The sequence below is a fragment of the Gracilinanus agilis genome, chromosome X (genome assembly GCF_016433145.1).
Source record: "Gracilinanus agilis isolate LMUSP501 chromosome X, AgileGrace, whole genome shotgun sequence".
NCBI classification, from domain to species: Eukaryota; Metazoa; Chordata; class Mammalia; order Didelphimorphia; family Didelphidae; genus Gracilinanus; species Gracilinanus agilis.
The window spans coordinates 50,590,148-50,610,829 of NC_058136.1; the positions used below are offsets into that span (position 1 = coordinate 50,590,148).

At 37.4% G+C, this 20,682-nt stretch overlaps 1 protein-coding gene across 1 annotated transcript in view; it reads left to right on the forward strand.

Annotated features, from left to right (window-relative positions):
- Positions 1 to 20,682, forward strand: part of DIAPH2 (diaphanous related formin 2) — a 923,935-nt gene that overhangs the window by 93,192 nt on the left and 810,061 nt on the right. The window contains exons 5-6 of the mRNA XM_044682826.1: positions 10,581 to 10,685; positions 19,242 to 19,262. Coding sequence (XP_044538761.1) covers positions 10,581 to 10,685; positions 19,242 to 19,262 — 126 coding nt within the window. The remainder of the gene's footprint in view (positions 1 to 10,580; positions 10,686 to 19,241; positions 19,263 to 20,682) is intronic.

Genomic DNA, 20,682 nt, shown 5'->3' on the forward strand with positions numbered 1-20,682 from the left:
TCTTTCTTTCTTTCTTTCTTTCTTTCTTTCTTTCTTTCTTTCTTTCTTTCTTTCTTTCTTTCTTTCTTTCTTTCTTTAATAATCCTTACTTTCCATCTGAGTATTGGCTCCAAGGCAGAAAAGTGGTAAGGGTAGGCAATGGGTGACTTGCCCAGGGTCACACAGCTGGAAAGTGTCTGAGGTGAGATTTGAACCTTGGACCTCCCATCTCTCTAGGTCTGGCTCTCAACCCACTGAGCTACCCAGCTGCCCCCTAAACACTACTTTCTACATGAAGACTGTCTTGATGCTTCCAGAAGCTCTGGCCTTCCCCTCCTGTATTGTTGTGTATTCATTTTGTGTTTATTTTTTACATATTATATAAATACATGTTGCTTCCCCAGTAGGATATGTAAGGCTCTTGATGGCTGGGGCTGTTTGGTTTAATTTTTGCCTTCATTTCCCCAGTGCCTAACTAACACAGTGCATGACCTATAATAGATGCCTAAGCTGTGTTTTTTGGGTGATTAATGGATTGATTATTAGATTTAACTCAAAGCTCTGTAGGCACTTGAATGACCTTCAACACTTTTCCACTTGATTCCTGTCCTACAATGGTAGGAGAATAGCTTTTCATCACTGTCTGCTTGGAATTCACTTATGCACATAACCTGTCACAGTGAGCATAGAAAACTTGGCTCGTGAGCAGATAGACATGGGTAGGTTGGATATGACAGTTCTCGTGTCATAGGGTGAACTCAGTTCAGCATTTACCCAAGATGGTCGTGAACCCTTCAGTTGTCATTTCAAAATGTATTTTCTCTCTCCTCAAGTAGATGCCTTCTTTGCTTATCCATTATTGATTTTCCTTGAATACTGCCTTCCTACTATGTGCAAGTTTCCATTTATAGACATAACAAGCTATAGAAACAAATCTTTAAATGAGTATTCATGTGATGCTTTTAAATAGTAATTATTTTAGCTTAAAATTATAAAGATAAATCTGTTAGTAAAAACAAATACATCAAAAAAGATGTCTATTACTAATAGATTGATAGGACTTTTAAAGTGTTGTGTTTAGCGAATTTAAAGGGTCAAGCAACTCACAAAGTAGGATTCCCTTGTGGACGCAGTCCTCAAAGAAGCTGGTCTTTGGGACTGTAGAGTTTTTATATTTCCATTCTAACATATTTTGTGTTTTGTGACTTGAAAAATATTGCTGATGTTACATCAGAAAATGCATGATTTTTAAACAGTTTGTCTGCTGCATTTACGATTGTGATATTTAAAAAAAATTAATTCCTGGATCTTACCTTTTTCCCCGATGGCAATATATTTTTAATTTTAAAATGGAAATCAAAGGGTAATATGCTTTGGTGTATAAAACCGTACGTTAACAGCCATTTCTTCGGGAATATCTGTTCTTCAAACTGCGGCATATGCTTGCCTTCAGTGTAGAAAATTACATGCTTTCTGGTGAACCTTTAGTTTAAATTTAATCAGAACCAATAATGGCTAAAGCTATCATGTGAAAATTCAGATGCAGACTAGCTTTTTTCCAGTAATATGTTGAATTTTAATCTTACAGAACTATTAATCACAGAAAAGAGCTTTCTACGTAATACGATTTTTAAATCGTAGATTTATTGCCTTTTTTGGTGTCTGACTTAGTACTGGGCATTACATGGCTCAAAACTTGTATGCTCACATAATATAATGTAAAATAGACGTATAGATAATAGGCAGTGCAATTTCATATGACATTCAAAATAACCGACAATCAAAAATCATTTATACCTGGCTTAGAATAGGGCTGCTTGATTTGGGGGGGGGGTAGCAGAGTGCCAAGTTCTAATGATAATAATTTTGCTTACATGAAAGTTAAAATTCTTATGATTTCCCTGAACACACAGCCTTTAACAGGTAAAGGCTACTCAGAGGTGTGCTGGATGGCAAGGAAAAGCCAGCCTGGGATTAAATATTTGCCATTGATAATTGAGTCGCCTGTAATGTTTTGTTTTTTTCCATCCTGGAATGCCTGTGGAAAAGAGAGAGGCCATCAGCTTAGTAATGGAAAACTTAAAATGTCATTAACACAGTTGATTGGGAAGGAACGTGAATCCTTTAACCAAATTGAGAGCTATGAAATTATTTTCATTTCACTCCTACTGGTTTTCTTCCTTGTTCAAATAATGTGAAATATGTTCATGTAATATCTGAAAGTTATGGTGACTGTTCTCTTTCTGTGACTCATTTTTGTTCACTTATAATTTATGGTTTTTCATAAATTTGGAAGAACTTTATATGTAGACTCCAAATATAGTAAAATATAGTCCAAATAGTAAATGAGTGTTTAGGATCTTGGACGTGTCCCAGGACTGAAATGTGGCTTAAAATTTGTATGAAAATATTAGCAATTCTGATTAACCACATTGTATCAAATATTAGATAAATTATTTTATTAGCAATGTTAGGGTAAGGAATAAAGACTTGATCAGTTGAAATGGTTGGGGGGGAGGAGCGTAGTATATTGTGGAGGAATGAATTTCTGGTTAACTCAGAGTTAAACAGAAAAATCCTTTAAATTTCTAACCTCATTGAAAATCTTTCACAAGAAATTAAGTACAATATACTGAACATATAATCGAATCCTCCCACGGGAATCTTGCAGTGCCTTAGGGTCACAATTATGAATATCAAGTCTCATTTTTCAGGGCTTTCGTTGTGGAAGGGATGGCAGATTAGGCTAAATCTGTAGTGACTACATAATATAATGTGTGTCTTTGTACTAAATCTCTGTTTCCATTTGTTTACTTGTCATTTTTTGTGACAATATTTTTTGTGACAAATAATTCCAGTTATTTGAGAGAGCCAAGTAATTTGACTCCAGTTAATTGAGCTCTTAGTGCATCTCGATATCACTGAGATTTGTTGACTTTTCTTTCTATTTCACTACTGTCACTTTTGACTCCAGTGTGATTAAAAGTAGAAGACACTGGATATTGTAGAGTAATAGAGATTTTACTTCTTTTTTGATGCCAGATTCACTGGGCAGGTCTTTGGCCCCTTCTGCCTTTGCTCTTACTAAAGAATTTCATCCCTTTAAAATATGGTTATCATAAATCTGGAGCTTTTTTTCTTTTTAACTGCTTTCAAAATAAATATATTGTTCCAGAGTAGTCATTCTAAAATATTATTTATTTGAATATTAGATTGTTTGATGAAGCAGATACTCACATGTATACATCTGTGATTTCGATTCTAGAATTTCCTTCTGCTGCTCCAACTCATTTATGCCCTCATACTCTGTAATGTTTTTGGCCATGTCCTCACCAAAGTTTGCCAGTGAAGGTCTACTCAATATGCTGGAGGCCTTCCTCACTTTCTCCCAGAATGCTAGAGGCTGTCCCCACTTTCTCATAACATCACAAGGATACAAAAGGGATCATCTGATTGTCCGTCTGATTGTCTAACTGTCATCCTTTGCTCTTTTCAGGTGACTGGCCCATTTTTTCTTTCTGTCATTCAATTTTTGATGACATCTTTTACTCTTCTTCTTCAGAGTTCCTTTCTGGCTCTTTGTTGTAGTTTGCTCATGATCGCCATGAACTTTGCTCTCTATGAGATATTCATTTTTTGTTCTTCAGAGGCATGGTTGTTCCAGGTCTCACCACTAATGAGCGGTGAAAAGCCAGTGAAATATTGGTATTGAAATGTTGAGTCTTTGCTGTTATACGCAAGTTGAGGTCAATAAAAATGCTTTGTAATTATCTGAAAAAAGTCCAGGCCACTCTTCTCCTGTGTTTCAACTCTGGATTTAGTTCATTGTCCATCCATACTGCCTAACCTAGAAAGTAACACAATGGCATCCATGAATAGGATTAGCATAGGGAATTCCTTTTTGGACCTAGACTCTATGCTAGACCTCCTCCAGTACAGTGGTGAATGTTTTTGGTGAGTATGCTTCTTCCTGTTTCCTATGTTTCCTGATGTTCATTTATCAGTGTCATGGAACGGGTTTTTTTCTCTTTGTTACATCCTCCATGGACCCCTAAATGATCTTGTGTATGGATGGGAGATAGATCATTGTTAAAGAGTTGGTTACCAAGTCAAAAGCTTTTTTGAAATTAATAAATAATAATTAGTATATGATCTTATGTTCTCCATATTTTTCAGTCACTTGTGAGATGGTAATAATGTGGTCCATTCTTGGATATTGTTTATAAAAGGCTTCTTGTTCCATACTAATAATCTCATGCAAGATGCCTTCAGTTAATATATAGATGATGTCATAGGGATTTTGTACATATGGGAATGTTGCTATAAAGATGATTGGTTATTGATGTTCTATTAGTTACCTTTTTGGAGTCTTAATAAGATTTGGATTTTTTTCTCCATGCCTTTGATATTTCCCCCCATTCAGAGACCTTGTGTTTTGGTTCTTCATTTGTGCTCAGAATGGATTTCATCTATATATACTTCTTTTTCATAGCTCTGAATCATATTTATTTCCCTTCTCTAATTAGATGATGCAAATAGTGTACTTTCTTAACAGCCTTTGTGAGGTGCATTTCTTCCCTGGTCAGGTGTTTGCCATGGCTACATTTTAGCCTGTGGTCCAAAAATGGAAATCCCTATTTTTAGGTGGCATTGTCTCAGCCAGTCCTGTATTTTCCTCTTCTTCATCCTTTCCTTCCTTTCCATAGGGGGTAGTCCTGAAAACATTGTGTCACATTGTGTCTCCATTATGTTTCCTGCTCAACATTCTGAAGTATTTGACTATTCTTTCTTATTTCCTTTTGCCATTGTCATTTGTGTCCACGTGAATCATTAGAATTAGAGAATAGTCAGATATTTTTATGAGTCTTCAGAAGTTCCTTGTTCCCAGACCTCCTTAATATATACCTGATCTAATGTGACTGATTTCCTGTGTTTGTATTCTTTACTACTATTTATTTCTCTTTCTTCTGTAAGCATCTCAGAGGCTTGCATGTCTAGCTTCTACTATCTAGTATATTTTATAAAGTTTATTAATAATCACTAGAAGTAAAGGAATAAAAAGGTAATTATCTAACAAAATAAAACCACATGACCAAGCTCTCCTTGCCTGTTTAAAAGAGCCAGCTCCACCAAAGCCCCATCAGGAAGACAAGAGAGCGAGAGGCGGGGCTACACCAAATTTATATCCTCCCTATGTCAACATGTAACATGAGGAGAGTGGGGTGCTGGGAATTGTAGTTTTTAGGGTAACAGATTCTAATTACTCACCAGGATGGAAAAAAAATTTGCTAAAATGGTTCTTGTGTATCTTTTTCATTTTTCTTTTGTTTCTAATATTTCCTTTTTTATCTTTGAATGTTTTTGGGAAGGCTTTGCTTAGTAGGATAAATTGCTAAGCTTTTTTTAAAACAACTTTATCATTCATTAAAATGTGAACTCTTTGTGGGCAGACACTGCTATTTGCTTACTCAGTACTTTGCATGCTGCCTGGTGCATAGTAGTGCTTCAGAAATGCTTGTTTATTGATAGTTCATCCAACTTTAGACATTCTTTTCTCACTTAGTATTTCCTGTGTGGATAACTAGACTAAACTGGTTTGAATGCTTCTAGTTCTCCTTTATGAACATAGGGCATAGTGAATTATATCCCACAGTGACACTTGCTTAAAAAGTGAGCTCTTGGGGAGAGCTCCTTTAGAAAAAAAAAGATTGATCTATCCTCCTTTCTTAAATATGTGCTACTATAATTTTGGATATATGAGAAAAGTAAAAGAATAGTTTTATTTTAAGAGTGGTTTGAATATTTTTGAATTCAGACAGTTATATTACTACTAATGTGCTGTATAAAATCCATTCATATCCTCTGTGCTTTTGCCTGTTTGGCAGGTTTAAATTGGAGGTGGGGAAACAAATGAAAAAAACAACCCAAATGCTTTTGCTGCTTGGCTGAATCATTTCCCTTTGTGTACAGAAATGCAGTGGGCAATGATTTTTCCTTTAAAAAAGGCCAGAAATAACACCTGTGTTTGCATGAGTACTTAATAAATATTATTGCATATGAATATCATTTTTTACATAACCCATTGAAGACTCAAATTGCTACAGTATTTTACTACAGAATTTCTGGTACTTTGAAGTAGGTTACTAGGTTGGTTTGATAGCTCACCCATCTTCAGTATAGTTTCAGATTATTAGTAAGATGAACAGTGATCCATATTGCTATGTAATGGATATAGAAAGTCATTTCGAACCTTCTGAACACTTGTTATAGTTTTGATCTAGATCAATAGTGTCAAACATGCTGCCCACTGGCTGACCACATGCCACCCACAAGAATCCTGAGTGCTGCCTGAAGCAGATTATAATATAATTGGGAAATATTTAACAAAATTAAAGAAAAGTACAATAAAACATAGATAATATTAATATGTGGTTTTCTGAGCCACTGTGTTCCCACAGTGATCCTTTTATGTGGTTTAGTGGCTTCCATATCTATTTAAGTTTCATATCACTGCTTTAGAGGACTTGGTTAGAGGACATGTGCGTGCACGTGTGCATGTATATCTGTGTGTATGTCTATGTGAGAGGGAGATAGAGAGAGAGAGAGAAAGAAAATAGACAGTTTTTGATTGCACAAAATTGAAAAGGTTTTACATAAACCCAATTCAGTTAAATATTAGAAGGGAAACAGGTAACTCTGCAAAAATATCACTGCATCAAGTTTTTGTGTGAAGCATCTCTTTTTCTTATTCATTCTTTGTAGTAAGGTAGGAAGGAGAGATTGGTTAGAATAATGATAGCCAAAAAGAAAAAAGAAAATAAGGAAAGGAAACACCTTTAAAAATATACAGGAAAAAAAACAGACAGAAGATCACAAAGATCACCTACAGAGGACTAGGACAGCTTTGAAACAATAGCTTGAATTTAATACTTATTTGAAAAGAGAAGTCAGCTGTTCATTGTTAAGATCCATATCTTTACATCTTCATTTTCTTTTCAACCACATGGAAAAGACCATTTTATTTGGTGTTAAGTTCAGAATAAAAATAATAATTTAAAGACATAATGAATGATTGTTTTTATGCCATCAGTTTCATTATTGCATTATAAACTTTGAATTAAATGATCAGAAACATTAACTGGTGGGGAAAAATCTACTTGTGATCCAGTGAAATTTCTTTTGGATTAGCATAATTTGATCAGTAGACTCATCATATTTTTTTTTAATCTTAAAACTGGCCGGGATCTAAATCATTTGGCCTGGCCTCCTATATGAAGGCACATTAAAGAGTGTTTCAGTTTCACAGATAAGGGAACTGAGACCCAGAGGTATTAATGACTTTTATCTGATGTTTATAAGTATTTTACCTTTCCCTATTCACTTGGCAAATTAGTGTCAAAAAGCAACATTTACTGATGCTTTTAAAACACTTTAAGATTGTCTAAACAAAAGGAACATATTACATATTTTCTCTCCCTTGTGCTGAGTTTCTTTAATTCAAAATTTTAAAACTTTAGTATTGGAGTTTAGGTGAAGGTAATTGTATAAGTTCATCCATTTGTTCAACAGCTGCTTATCATATATTTATTGCATGCAGAATATTGTGTTTGGTGCTTGGATATAGATAAAGTTTAGACAGAATGAGTTCTAACTTGCCTTAGTTGAGGAATAAGAACAGTGTTGTGCTGGTAAATGTTTTTGGCCCTCTGGGAGAAAAAAGTGTACTCACAACACATTTTTAAATTTAATCTGTGTTATTAACATTTTCTCCCATCACTTTCTTTGGCCTAGACAATCAACAAAACAATAAATCAAGCCCTGATTTGTAGTGTTTGCCAATTTCTGGGATACAAATGCTCATGGCTGAAAATTTAAGTCCCCTCTCATGAGCCATTTTGAGCCGCCTCCAGTACACCTTAGGATACACCAGAAAGGCAAAACATTCTATCTTGAATTATAACTAAGTGGAGAGTTCCCAAACAAAGTGCTTGGTGAGGGCCTGGGGTGGGGTAGGGTGGGAAGTCACCTACTGAAAATAAATGAATGAATAAAACATTGCTTATTAACTCTTATCAGGAAATTCAGGCCTTACTGACCAAAAGGCAGGACAATGCTTGTCCTGCCAATGCTTACATGTTAATAAATTTACAACACATTTAAGAGAGTGGTAGCTAGATGAAAGTTTTCTAGGCTATGAAACCACTTGGATGATGAGTGCAGCCATAGGAAAGTAGATGGACACTCTCTTTTTTGTTACAAAGGCTAGATCAATTTGATTGTTGTTCCATAGATAGGAATCTGGGTTCAGAAATGCTGGTGGAAAGTGGAAGAGGGAAGCTGCTTATATGCCACAGGAGGCCAGGAAAGGACCAAGGTGGGAAGCCAACCATGGCCAGAGCTCTTCAGATGAGATGGGCCACATGAAGTATAGTACTCAGTTTCATAGAGGAGTGGCATTCCAGTTGAACTTTAAAAGATGGGTAGAAGTTCAATAGACAAACAATGGGAAGGAGAAGATCCTGGGCAGGACAGGAAGAATACCAGTCAGGTAGCCCTTTTTTTTCCGGGGGATGATTGGGGTAGAATATAATCTATTGTGACCATGTCATTTCCCTTTTTAAATATCAAGAAAGTAATGACTTTGTTTTAGAAAATGCTTTAAAAAACCAATTGTTGGTCTTAGTATGTGTTTTCCTTTGTTAATTGATAGAAGATACTGTTTTGGTGGTGCCCCTTTTTGAGGTGATAACTTAAAAAATTTGTCAGGCTCCTAAGAACTCATGGAACTTGGACTTAAAATAACTCAACTATGCTCCCTGCTATATGTAGTGGTCTGCCCCACTTATCTATGTTGGACTAGAGGTGATTAGTTGAAACCATAGACTTGTGGTGAGAGAAAGGAGGTAGACAGCGAGCTAGAAATCACTTATATTAAGGGTATCATATATTTTGGCCATTCCCAGTCCTGGTCCTGTGACAACTCTAGAGGTCTGAAAGGCATATTGCACATCTTAGAGTTAATTTTGTCTACTAAAATGACTGTGTAATCTCCTTTTTAGGATTGCTTCCGATATAAAATCAAAAAAAAGATTATAGGGTATTAATGGCTCCTGAAAGATAGGGAGGTCCTTGATGTTGTGGTTTGCTTTCCTTCTTTTTAATTGAGTGAAATTCTTTCTTTTTCCAGCAAATGTTCTTCACCTTTTCTCTGGTTATGTATCTTCAAAAATATTTGGGTATATATCTATCACCTAATCAACACACTCCCTCCTTCCTTCTCACATACCTCAATAGTACTTTGCTTTCTCAGAATCTTCTTGGAAGACCCTACTTGGATTCCTGCCCCAGGCGCTTCTTATCTTTCCTATTGTGTGGCCCCAGCAAATCACTTAATTTCTCTGTCCCTCAGTTTTCTTATCATCCAAAAATGGGAATAGGAGTAACTACTCGTTGGATTTCATATTAGGATAAAAAGAAATAATATTTGTAAACTACTTTGCAAACCTCAGAGTGCTATGGATACACGAGCTATTGCTATTACCTTAAAAGTTTAAAAAAAGACAGAATGTGTAATGTTTTACTATTAGTTTATTATTGGCAGAGACAGGAAAGAGGTTGGATTTAGTAGCAGTCACTGGGCACTAGCTCAGTGATCGCTTCTGAACTTTGATTCAAATGTAACTTTGGAGTCATCCCAGCTTTTATTTGCATCCTATCATTGCTTACAGCACAATAGATAGGATTTCAGAAAGAGCTGGAAAGACTTACATGAATTGATTCAGAGTGAAATAAGCAGAACCAGGAGAACACTGTACACAGTGACAGCAATATTATGGGATGATCAAATGTGATAGATTTAGTTATTATCAGTAATACAATGATCGAGGGCAGTTCTGAAGGATTTATGACAAAGAATACTATCTACCTCCAGAGAAAGAACTATTGGAAAAGGAATGAAGATGAAAGCATATAATTTATCACTTATTTATTTGGGTCATGTTTTGAGGGTTTTGGTTTTATAAGATTAGTCAGTCACAAAAATGAATAATATTAAAATATGTTTTGTGTGATAATACATGTATAACCCAGAATGAATTGCTTGCCAGCTCTGGGAGGAGGTAGGGAAGGAGGAGAGAGACTATTTGGATCATATAACTTTGAAAAACTTATGTGGAAATTTGTTAATAATACATGTAATTGGTAAAAAAAATTAAAAAAAAAAGCAATTGTAACTTTGCAAATCATACTGGTCAGTTCTGATAATGGTGCTGCCCTGAGAACAGGAACTTCCTGGAAGTGGCTTCTAGAATCTTTTAAAATTACAAAGCTACTGGCTTTCCTGTGGAAGGTGCATGGTTGGCAGGGGGTTTTAAGGGTAAAAGAGATCTGTGTGGAGCAAGGAAAGAGGAGGAGCCTGATAATGAAGTTTCTCTGAAAGAAAGTCTTACTTTGATATAGACACACACGTGCTCACAGTAGAGTAATCTAGTCCTTCTTTGGTGACGTTTTTATTTGGTCTCCGATAAACACTTCTGATTTCTGAAGCTTTTGACTGGAAGTGGAAATATAATTCTGATGGTTTATGTTCTCTGTATTATTAGGAAGACATGAATCTAAATGAAGAACGAAAAGCTCCCCTGCGAGATAAAGATTTCGGCACAAAGCATGAAATGGTTGTCCAGTACATTTCTGCCACCGCCAAATCGGTAAGTGGCCTCGCCAATGCATGAGCTTGGCTTTCTTTGCTTTTGCTTTTCTGTGCAAGTCTTCATATTTCTGCATCTGTTTACCTTGCTTTGCTATCTGGGGGAAACCCCCACAACATTTTGTTTATATTATGAACTTTAAAATGCCCTGGACTATAGGTATTAATAAGTTCACTCGAATTTATTACATATCTTCCAAGTACCCACTAATCTGAAATATGGCATATTTAAAAACTAAGAATCAATAAGATGAAAATATACTACTTGGGTGTTAGTTTTGGAGTAAAGTTTTTATGGCCTTAGCAATGCAACACTGAAGATTTTAAATTAAAATGCCATAAAAAGCACAAATGTCTTTTTCAAGTCAAGTATACTCCCTTATTTATTAAAAACGATTCCATATTTGGGGAAAAATGAATGCTCTAGATTATAGTGTAGTGCTCTGGTCCCCAACCTGTGGGTAGCAGACCCCTGGCAGGGTTTGAAGTTAGTTACTACAAAGGGAATATACATTAAACGTGGCCATTTGGATCTTCATGTAGCTCCAACAAAACATGGAGTCAGTCAGTTGCCAAGTCTTATCAATCCTTGTCCATAGGAAGCAGAACAATAGGCCTCTTCACTCTGCTTGTACTGTAGCCCAGTCTCTAGACTTTTTGCAGTAGCCTCCTGATTGATCTGTCTGATTTCTGGTCTCATCCTTTCCCAGTTTATCCTTTACATGGTTGCCAAACTGATGCTCTTAAAACACAGGTCTGGCCATTACTTGGCCTGCTGAAGGAATTTCAGAGGCTCCCTGTTGTCCTTTTTATTGTCTTAAAAAAGCAAACAAACCCTAATCTTCTGTCTTAGAACTGCTACTAAGTATTAGTTCCAAGGCAGAAGAGTGGTATGGATCTGGCAATTAGGGTTAAGTGACTTATCCAGGATCACACAGCTAGGGAAGTATCTGAGATCACATTTGAACCCAGGACCTTCCATCTCCATGCCTGGATCTCTATCCACTGAGCCACCTAGCTGTACTTCCCTATTGTCTTGAAGTTAAAACCTAAATGCCTATATTTAGTCTTTAAAGTCCTTCATGATTTGGCTCCATACTCCCCTTTTGGATGGATTCATCTTTTATTCCCTTCATGTACTCTGTTTTCCAGCCAAAGTGACTTGCTGGCTCTGCCCCTGGCACATAACAGCCCGTTTCCCACTCTTGCACCCTTTGTGCAGAAACTCGGTGCCTAGGATGTATGCTCTCCTTTGTATCACCATTTGGACTTCTGAGTTCCCTTCCCTGTTCAGCTGAGTAAGGGACCTTCTTTGTGAAGCTCCTACTGGTTTCTCCAGTACTTGGTGTTCCCCTCCACCTGAAAATTACTTGGTTTATAGTTTGTGCTTATTTACCCACTATATACAGAAAAGATTTCCCTTAGACGAATGTCAGCCCCTTTGGAGAAGAAGCTCTTTGGCTTTGTTTTTTTTTAAATCTTTGTATCCTTCAGTGCCTAGTACAGTACCTGGCACATAGCAGAAACTATATAAATGTCTTTTGAACTGAATTTGTCATAAAAAAATAAGCCAATTAGCCTTCAGTGGAATGAGGAAATAATGTGTTTCTTCCTTATGACCATTAAAAAGCAAACCTTACCTCCCATCTTAGAACCTATACTGTGTTTTGGTTCCAAGGCAGAAGAGCGTTAAAGGCTAGCCAATAGGTGTCAAGTGACTTGCCCAGCGTCACACAGCTGGGAAGTGTCCGAGGCCAGATTTGAACCCGTGACCTCCTGTCTCTGGGCCTGACTCTCAGTCCACTGAGCCATCCAGCTACCCCGTTCATATGACCATTTATCATATGTATATAACTGCTCTTGTACTTAGGGTAGGATCACAGATTTGGGGCTAGAAGGAACAAGAGAGAGCATCTAGTCCAGCACCCTTATTTTGCATTTGAGGTCAAATGATTTGACACATGGGTGATAACAGAGTTGGGATTCAGACCGAGATCATCTAACTCCAAATCCAGTCGTCTTTCCCCTGACCTGGGGCAGCATTTAAAGTTGTTGCCAAATAATAGAGTAACTTTTTGTTATTATGCATTTTTTGATACATGTTACAAGTCTTATCTTCTGGGAGTTTGCTATTAAAAGGGGGAGTTCGTACTCACAGGTTGGGAACCATTAGATGCTGTCCTTTATCTGGATTTTCACTAAGTATGCATATTCTGATATTGGGTGCATGAAATCTGCCACGATTTGCTTTTTATATGCTGGCATGACTCATCGGAGTTTGTTTCTTTACTTTTTCATATGTGATGTCAACCATGTAAATTACCTCATGCCAGTCCTGGCATTGATATTTGATTATATAGGAGAGCGTTGAGTAGTGGTTCTCATCAAGTGTGTTTTTGTGGGATTCTAGAGATTGGAAATGGGCATTTCAAGCGACAGGAGTGATCATAAACTTAGAAGCTAAATGTTTGACAATAGACATTGGGAGAGAATGGGATATTTCTTTCTGTTCTTCCCTCTCCACCCTAAGTTATTACAACACTGGGCTTCAAGTTAAATTTCTCCCCAGAAAATACATTTTCCATCTCACAATTTTTACATTTCTGGGGAGAGAGAATTTAATAAGGAAAACTTATTGACTAGAGCTATAATAGCTTTTAGATATTTTTCAAAGGTTACTAGTGAAAAAACTAATTCTTGCTCTCTAAAAATACATCATAAAATGATTATGTCAATCCCATATAAGTGTAGCACCTCCCGTGGAAATTACAAACGAGGCGTTTCCTGATTTCCACTGGTGCATTGGTTCTATATGATACTTGAAGCAAGCTGAATCTGAACGTGGGACAGTTTAAATAGAGCGCATTGCAGCTGCCAGAGCAAAGCAACAGCTCGCGTTTTAATTTGTTTTTGGTATCCAAGGGCAGAAATATGTTTCCAGTGATAAGTGAAATTTGCCACAAGCGTCATTTTCAATAGAATTAGGTGATGCATAGGGTTTTACTTTGAAATTCTGATGAATCTCTTTTCATTTTTGCATTCAAGTTATTGTTTACAGTAAAATGCTTTGGGAAATGCAGACTGTATATTCAGTGTTATTTCTTTAAATACCTAAAGGCAGAAACACTAGTAAACCTACGTAACTAAATCTGAGTGCAGAATACAGATAACGATGCATGAATAATCATGTGGTGATTTAAAAAAGTAAATAAGATTTTAAGTGTCTCTTCTACATTTGTTTATGAAAGTGGGGCGGAGGATGGTTGGCCAGCAATGAAATTTTCTCTTCTTTTATCTGTTGAATTTTTATTTAAATATTACCTGGCCTCTAATTTCACTTTTGATCTTCAGGTTTTGGTTTTGGTTTTTGGCTTTTGAATCTGATAAAATCCACTTGGATAAGAAAATAAATTTCAGCAAGATTTATGCCACGGACTGCTCTATATAGAGCAGGAAGGGACCTAAGCAGTCATGTGGTCTAGTCCCCTGTATTTACAGATGACGAAACTGAGGCCCTCTCTCTGGTGAATTCGGTGATGCATCCTGGGTCCTGCAGGTGGTGAGCAGGAAGTGGTGGAGACAGGATTTGAGCCCAACTGTTCTGACTCCAAGTGCAGAGCTGCCCCTCCTGCACTGCGTTCACCATTTTACAATTAGGGAGACTTTTAGTAGTTCTACATTCATTTAGTTTGTGTTAAAAGGTAAAAAAAAAAAAGAATGAAAAGTCCCCCTTTAAGGCATTATTAAGCTTATAATCAATTCTGTAGCCAAGAAATACCAGAGCAGCCAATAGCTAATGCGTCCAGCCAATATTTATTGGGCTCAGCCCGCGTGCCGGTCCTTTGCTGTTAGGAGGCCAAGATTCAAGGTTTCATTTGCTAATATTTTGCACGGGCCAGTATTGTGTTCACTGAAGGCTTGTTAATGAGCATATTCGAAAGCTTCCAGGCTTTGGCTAGCCATTTTTGAATGCTCTCTTTTCCATCATTAAAACAAAGGAAATTGCATTGCAGTCTCCTTATTTGAAGGTGATGTGGAGGGAGAATATTGTGACAAACACTATCCCTAATTTGGGGACTATTACGGGTGATGATTACTAGGAGAAGTCCATCATTTGTGACTGTGCATGTGGCTGTTCCGCCTGGATCTCTGACCAAGGTTTCCTTCCCTCTGGCTGTAATTTGGAGCGTTCCGGAGAGATGCAGAGAGAAGCCTGCTCTTCTTTTAAATAGGACCTGCCTTTTTTGCACGGAGGCATCCTTTTTTTTAAAGCCCCTTCTTAATTGTAGAGATGGGTTTGGCACTTGGCCTGCCCAAATTATAAAAATGTTTGCAGTTGTTTGAAAGGTTTTAACAGGCGGCATCATTTAAAAAACGGGAGAACCTTTTTCTGTGTCATGTTTAAAAACATGAAGGCAGGAATTAATTGTTTTGGAAATCAATTGAATTTTTTTCTTGGCCTTAAGTTAGTCCCCTTTTGGTTCCTCTCGGACTCGTTAATCAGGGTTCACTGTTTTCTCCCCAGATTTCTGGATAATGACATTAAAGGAAAATGAAAGCAAATAGAAGCAGGTCTTAGAAATCCATTTTCGAAATCAACTTCTTGTAGCTGTGCCTTGTGCTGTGAGCCCTGGAGGAGGAGGAAAAGCAGGGGGAGCTGGCAGGACTGGAAAGGGCGGCAAATGGGGAGCCCGCATAGATTTCGGGGGGTTTTTCCCCTCCATTTTCTGGCAGTTATTAAATGAGCTTGAAGCTCGGAGGCTATTTAACGAAGGTGGTTTGTCTCCGCCGTGAGGGAGGGAAGAGAGAAGGGGGGGAGGGATCCCGGCTGAGCGTTCGTGCCTCCGCCACTTCTCTCTATAAAGACTGGCAGGGCTGCTTAGAATGGAGCTCCGGCCCTGCCCCGGCGGCACTGACAGAGGCAGATACGGTGGGCAGAGGCGCCACACAATTGGCAGCTGTTTTCTGAAGGCCACGAATGAAAGATTTATTAGTGACTGCCATAGTGACATATCTATTAAGAGGAGATTTATATCGCCACCATAGACAGCAGACAGCGGTGTTTTAGCAAAGGAAATTTGCATCCTGCACTCCTTCCTGCGGTACGGAGAAACTCCCCAGCCTCAAAGCCCAAAGAATGAAATTTCCGATCTGGCCCAGTCTGTGGAGCCCCGAGCCCCAGGTTCTCCTGCTCCCAGCGTCCTGCTGACCGGGAGAATACTATTCGGGGAAAGAGCCATTCCCAAACGATTTGACCCTCTCTACACTGGTAGCCAATTTCACTTTTTTTAATTCATCGGAATTGAGTTTTGAATTTGAAAGTTGCACAACTGTTTTGTTCTTATTTTTTTGAAGAGGAAGAAATAGAGCAAAAAAAAAAATGTCCCAGCCGTCTCCCTTGATCCCAGAGAGATGTAGGAACTCACATGGAACCGATTCACTTGGCTTTTCCAGAGTTCTTCGGTACATTGTAACTGCTTATCCTAGAGAGCATTTAAAATGCTGCACGAGCCTGAATTTAGGGATAGAAAAGAATCTCTTCTAAACTAGATCCTGGCATCTTGAAGCCTTTTACCCAGGGCCCTCCTTTTTGGCCCTTAAAAGTGCACGCCTTGAAATAAACACGAGGCCTTTTGTGCTATTTTGGCTATTGCTTTCTAGCAGCATATCAGCCTTTGGTCAGACATTTTAAAATAGAGATTAAATGGGTAAAAATGATTTTAACTTATAATTTTTACCTTAAAGAAAAATGAGGCTACTTGAACCTCAGGTTCTAGAGAGTCTTGATTAAAAATGGGAGGAGGGAAATCGGCATGCGTGTATATGTGCGAGTGCATATCTATATGTGTGTAACATATATACACACATAGCACAGGCACATCCACATATACGCATATACATACATGTGTATATGAGAGCAAAAAGGAAAACCCCTTGCAGTTTCCCCAGTGTAAGGAGATCTTCACATGGAAACTGGCTGTCTAAGCACGTTTGAAACCTCTCTCTGTAACTTAGGGCACTAGAGTTGCCCCATCCACTCATATACGTTAAGCTATTTGACAATGATCACGTGGTCAGTATGTGGCAGTTGCAAGATTTGTACCCAGATCTAACTGACTCCAAGGCCAACTCATTATCATCACATGCTCCGTGGCATCTCTCATGCATTCTGGATGTACACATAAAATTTGTGTTTTTACATCATTTTACTCCCTTATTTCTATGCAAATTGACTTTGATTTGCTTTTGGTATCAGATATGATAATAATACTCATCAGACTATTTCTCTAAGGCCCTGTCAGTGGCAAAACACCTGAATCATGGGATGGCAGAACCAATTCACTTTGCCTCTGCCAATGTACCCAATTTATGTGATGTGCTTTAGCCAAAATCAGGCATTTTACAATCTGGATGCATTATTACGAAGACCCAGATGACCAGTTCTGCCAGGTCTTGGTCCCCTTGTTTTTGTATCTCTTCTCATTGTTAGGGCTGTCTGACTTTACCTTATCAGTGTTATGGTTGTGCTAAGTTAAAAAGAGCCAAGTAGGACCTGTTCCCTTCCTTCGTTCCTTTGTACCTTTGTTCCATCCCTCCTTCCTTCCTTCCTTCCTTCCTTCCCTCCCTCCTTCTTTCCCTTCCTCATTGGGGTGAAATAATTTAAGTTAAACTACTTTCAATAGACTAATTTGTGAATGACATCATACCTTTTATTCATGCATATAATTATCTGTTGACTGAATACTTAAAGTGGTCTATCTAAGAGTCTTAGATTCTTTTTGGAAATAGGTCAGTAGTCATAATTCTTTTATTTCACATAAGAAAGTAGCTTACCTCTTTCCTTTATAGTTTGGGGTTATAAATTCTTAAAATCATGAATTTCATTGTGCTAAGTATGAAACTAGATTTCAAAAAAAAGTGATAACTGCAAAAAAATTTATCTCTTTCAAATTTAGTGCCGGTGGCCATCTTCAGAACATGAATTTACCCATTTTATTCCTGGTCGGAACCAGGCTGAACTCAGGCCAGGCTCCTGCTTTTAGGCTTGGGTTTGGAACACACCGTGACATTTGTAGGTGATAAAATTTTTAACAAAGAGAAGCTCACTTAACTGTAAAAAGTATTAATAAGGATATAACATTGGTTTTGGTGGATAAGGCTCTATCCCCTGCCTCCACATTTGGTACAGTGGCTATAATGGGTAAAAAAAAATCCCAGGAGGCAATAGAATTTCTGCCAAAGTTGAGGCATTAACTACCTATCAGCTTGGCTTTTTATCCTTCAATAGAAAGCCATGCCAGCGGTTCAAGCCTTAATCTCATGAAACAACCAAATCCCAAGGACGGCCTTCTGGTCCTCTCACAGCCTTTATAAAATAGATGCACTTCCTACTTCTTATCCCTTGGTCACAAGGGCCCCCAAATCTTCTTTTGGGATCTTTTACCAACTAAATTGCGAGAAGACCATTACTGAGCAGCTAACTTTGAAGCCCAGCACAGGCAGCACAGAAGAACTTAGTTCAAGTAAAAAGTAAGAGAAAAATAATTAACAGTGTGAGAGTCCTTGGAAAGAGTGCAGTTCCTGCAGTAAGGATGGTATCTGGGCCAGTGCTGAGCTGGCTTCCCAACACAGAACAGAGGTGGTGAACAGAAGAAGGACACATGCATTTAGCCTTTCTAACCACCCTACCATTTTTTGTGAATCCTTCAGCCAAGTTATTTGCTTCTAGTTGGATTTTTGGTAGAAAGGCTTGCCATGGTTATCACTTAATTTCTTTGTCTGCAGACAAATTCCAGGAAGAGCCCATCTGATGTTAAATTTTTCAGAGTGCCTTATTTCATCAAGATGAATCTGGAGGTGGTTAGGGAGCATGCTTGAATACCATTTTGGTTTGTTTTCATTACATATATAGTAATCTTTCTCGACATATAAAAGAATTACCTAGAAAAAGAGAGCAGAATAAGTTCTGTGTCTTATTTTCTGGGATTTACCTATAAAAATAATATTTTTACAGTTTGATTTAAATATTTAAGATTTAAATCAAAAGGCCACTTCTTAAATTACTTATTGGAATTTCAAAAGTAACATTCATATTTCAAAATTGGAAGTCTCAATATTAATTGTATGCTTGTCATACCTAAGGAGAAAAAAGTAATACCTCTTAAATTATTATTCTATTCCTTACTATTCACTTAGATTGAAATGATAAATTTTAAAAATATTTAATGTCCACCTTTTATTTTTATCTTTTATTTCTTTGAATTAGGATTATGAAATGATTTTGTCTAAAATAATACTAATATCTTATTTAGCTGGATATTCTGAGTGGGCAATCTCAAAGCACCTTGTTTTTTTGTTTTTTTGTTTTTTTTTAAGATGGTGATAGTGTTGCGGTGTTTCCATTTTTAATCAGATTTTATTTCTAAATTATGGAACAAGTAGAATTAGAAATTTGCCAATTTACTAAACTCATTTTGGGAAAAGCTTCTTGTTACTAATATTGTTGCTATTTGTTTTTTTTACACCATAATCACTCTTCGTTGACAACTGTATGCAGATAGTTGGAAGTAAAGTTATGGTGAGTACAAATAATATGTTGTTTCCACCCTCTTCTCCCCTGCCCCAGAATATATATGTTGATAATAGTGTTTGATTTCTTTTTACTTGTTTCTTACCAAAGTAATGAGAAAAACATTGAGAGGAAATGTTTTTCCAAGTGCAGTTTTGAATCACATTAAGCTGTTATTTAAGAACTTTAAGAAATAGAATTTGATTCTATTTTCCTGGTTTTAACTAAGTAAAATTCACATTTCTGAAGATGAGCATAACCTTGTCAGTCCTCTGGATCTTAGTGACAATGCATTTCCCAGTGGGTTGTTACTGAGCTGCCTCAGCATGGTAGGTGGAAGCTTTTTCCATTGTTCCCTTGGTGCTCACAGATATACCTTTCTCAGGAGCTCTGCTGGAGGAGGAGGAGTGGAGGAGGATGCCCTTTGATTTATTCACTGTGCTTAATTGCGTTCTATTGTGTAGTGGGAATTAGGGTACATTAGATACTCTTGAGACTCTGATTCTCTTACTGCCTATGGTTTTAATTACCTTTGTGTCCCTGTACAAGTCACTTCCACTCTTTGGGTCAGTTTTTTTTTCCTTTTTAAGAAAAACAACCATTAATTCTTATATTAGTAACCACTTTATAACAGAGGACAAGAGCTAGGCAAATGGGGTTAAATGACTTGCCCAGGGCCACATGGGTACAAATTGTCTTTGATCAGATTTGAATTCAGGTCCTCCTGACTCCAGGCCTGGAACTCTATCCACTGTGCTAATTAAGCTGCCCCTAGTTTCATTATTTAGAAAATGAAGAGTTGGCATAAGATACTTTAATAAGTCCCTTCCTGCTTGAACTGCCTGCAATTTTTTAAGTGTAGCATTCTATTGCAGTGTTTATTTGCCATTCTATGCCATGTCGAGAGTCATCCATATTGGTGTTGAAAACCAGTCGTAGAGACTTTTACCTTCCTAATTTTACCTAATATTATACATATTACTTCTATTTGCCAGAAGGTAGATGGAGAACTTAGGGAATACTGCTTGTGAAACATCCTTGAAGGAAGAGTATGTGACAGAATAAGATGATGGGGAGACCCCTTCGCCATTTTAAGACATTTGACGAATGCACAAATATGTGTCAGGGTACCAGGGACAAGTAATTTTAAAAATAGCTGAAACATAGTGTCCTTACCATACTTTTATGTTTAATCTTCCCAAAAGCTCTGTGAGATACTTAATGCAAATATGATTCGCTTCCATTTTATAAATGAGAAAATAGAGGCTCAGTAAAGTCACGTGATTTGCCATTGAATACACTTAGTGAGCAATGGAGGTGACTTGGATTCAGATCTTGCCTGACTTAAGAGTTTGTGCTCTTTCTCTTGTCCTGTGGTATATACTTATCACTGGAACTTTTCCTAGAATGACTTGTGTATCTGTGTATC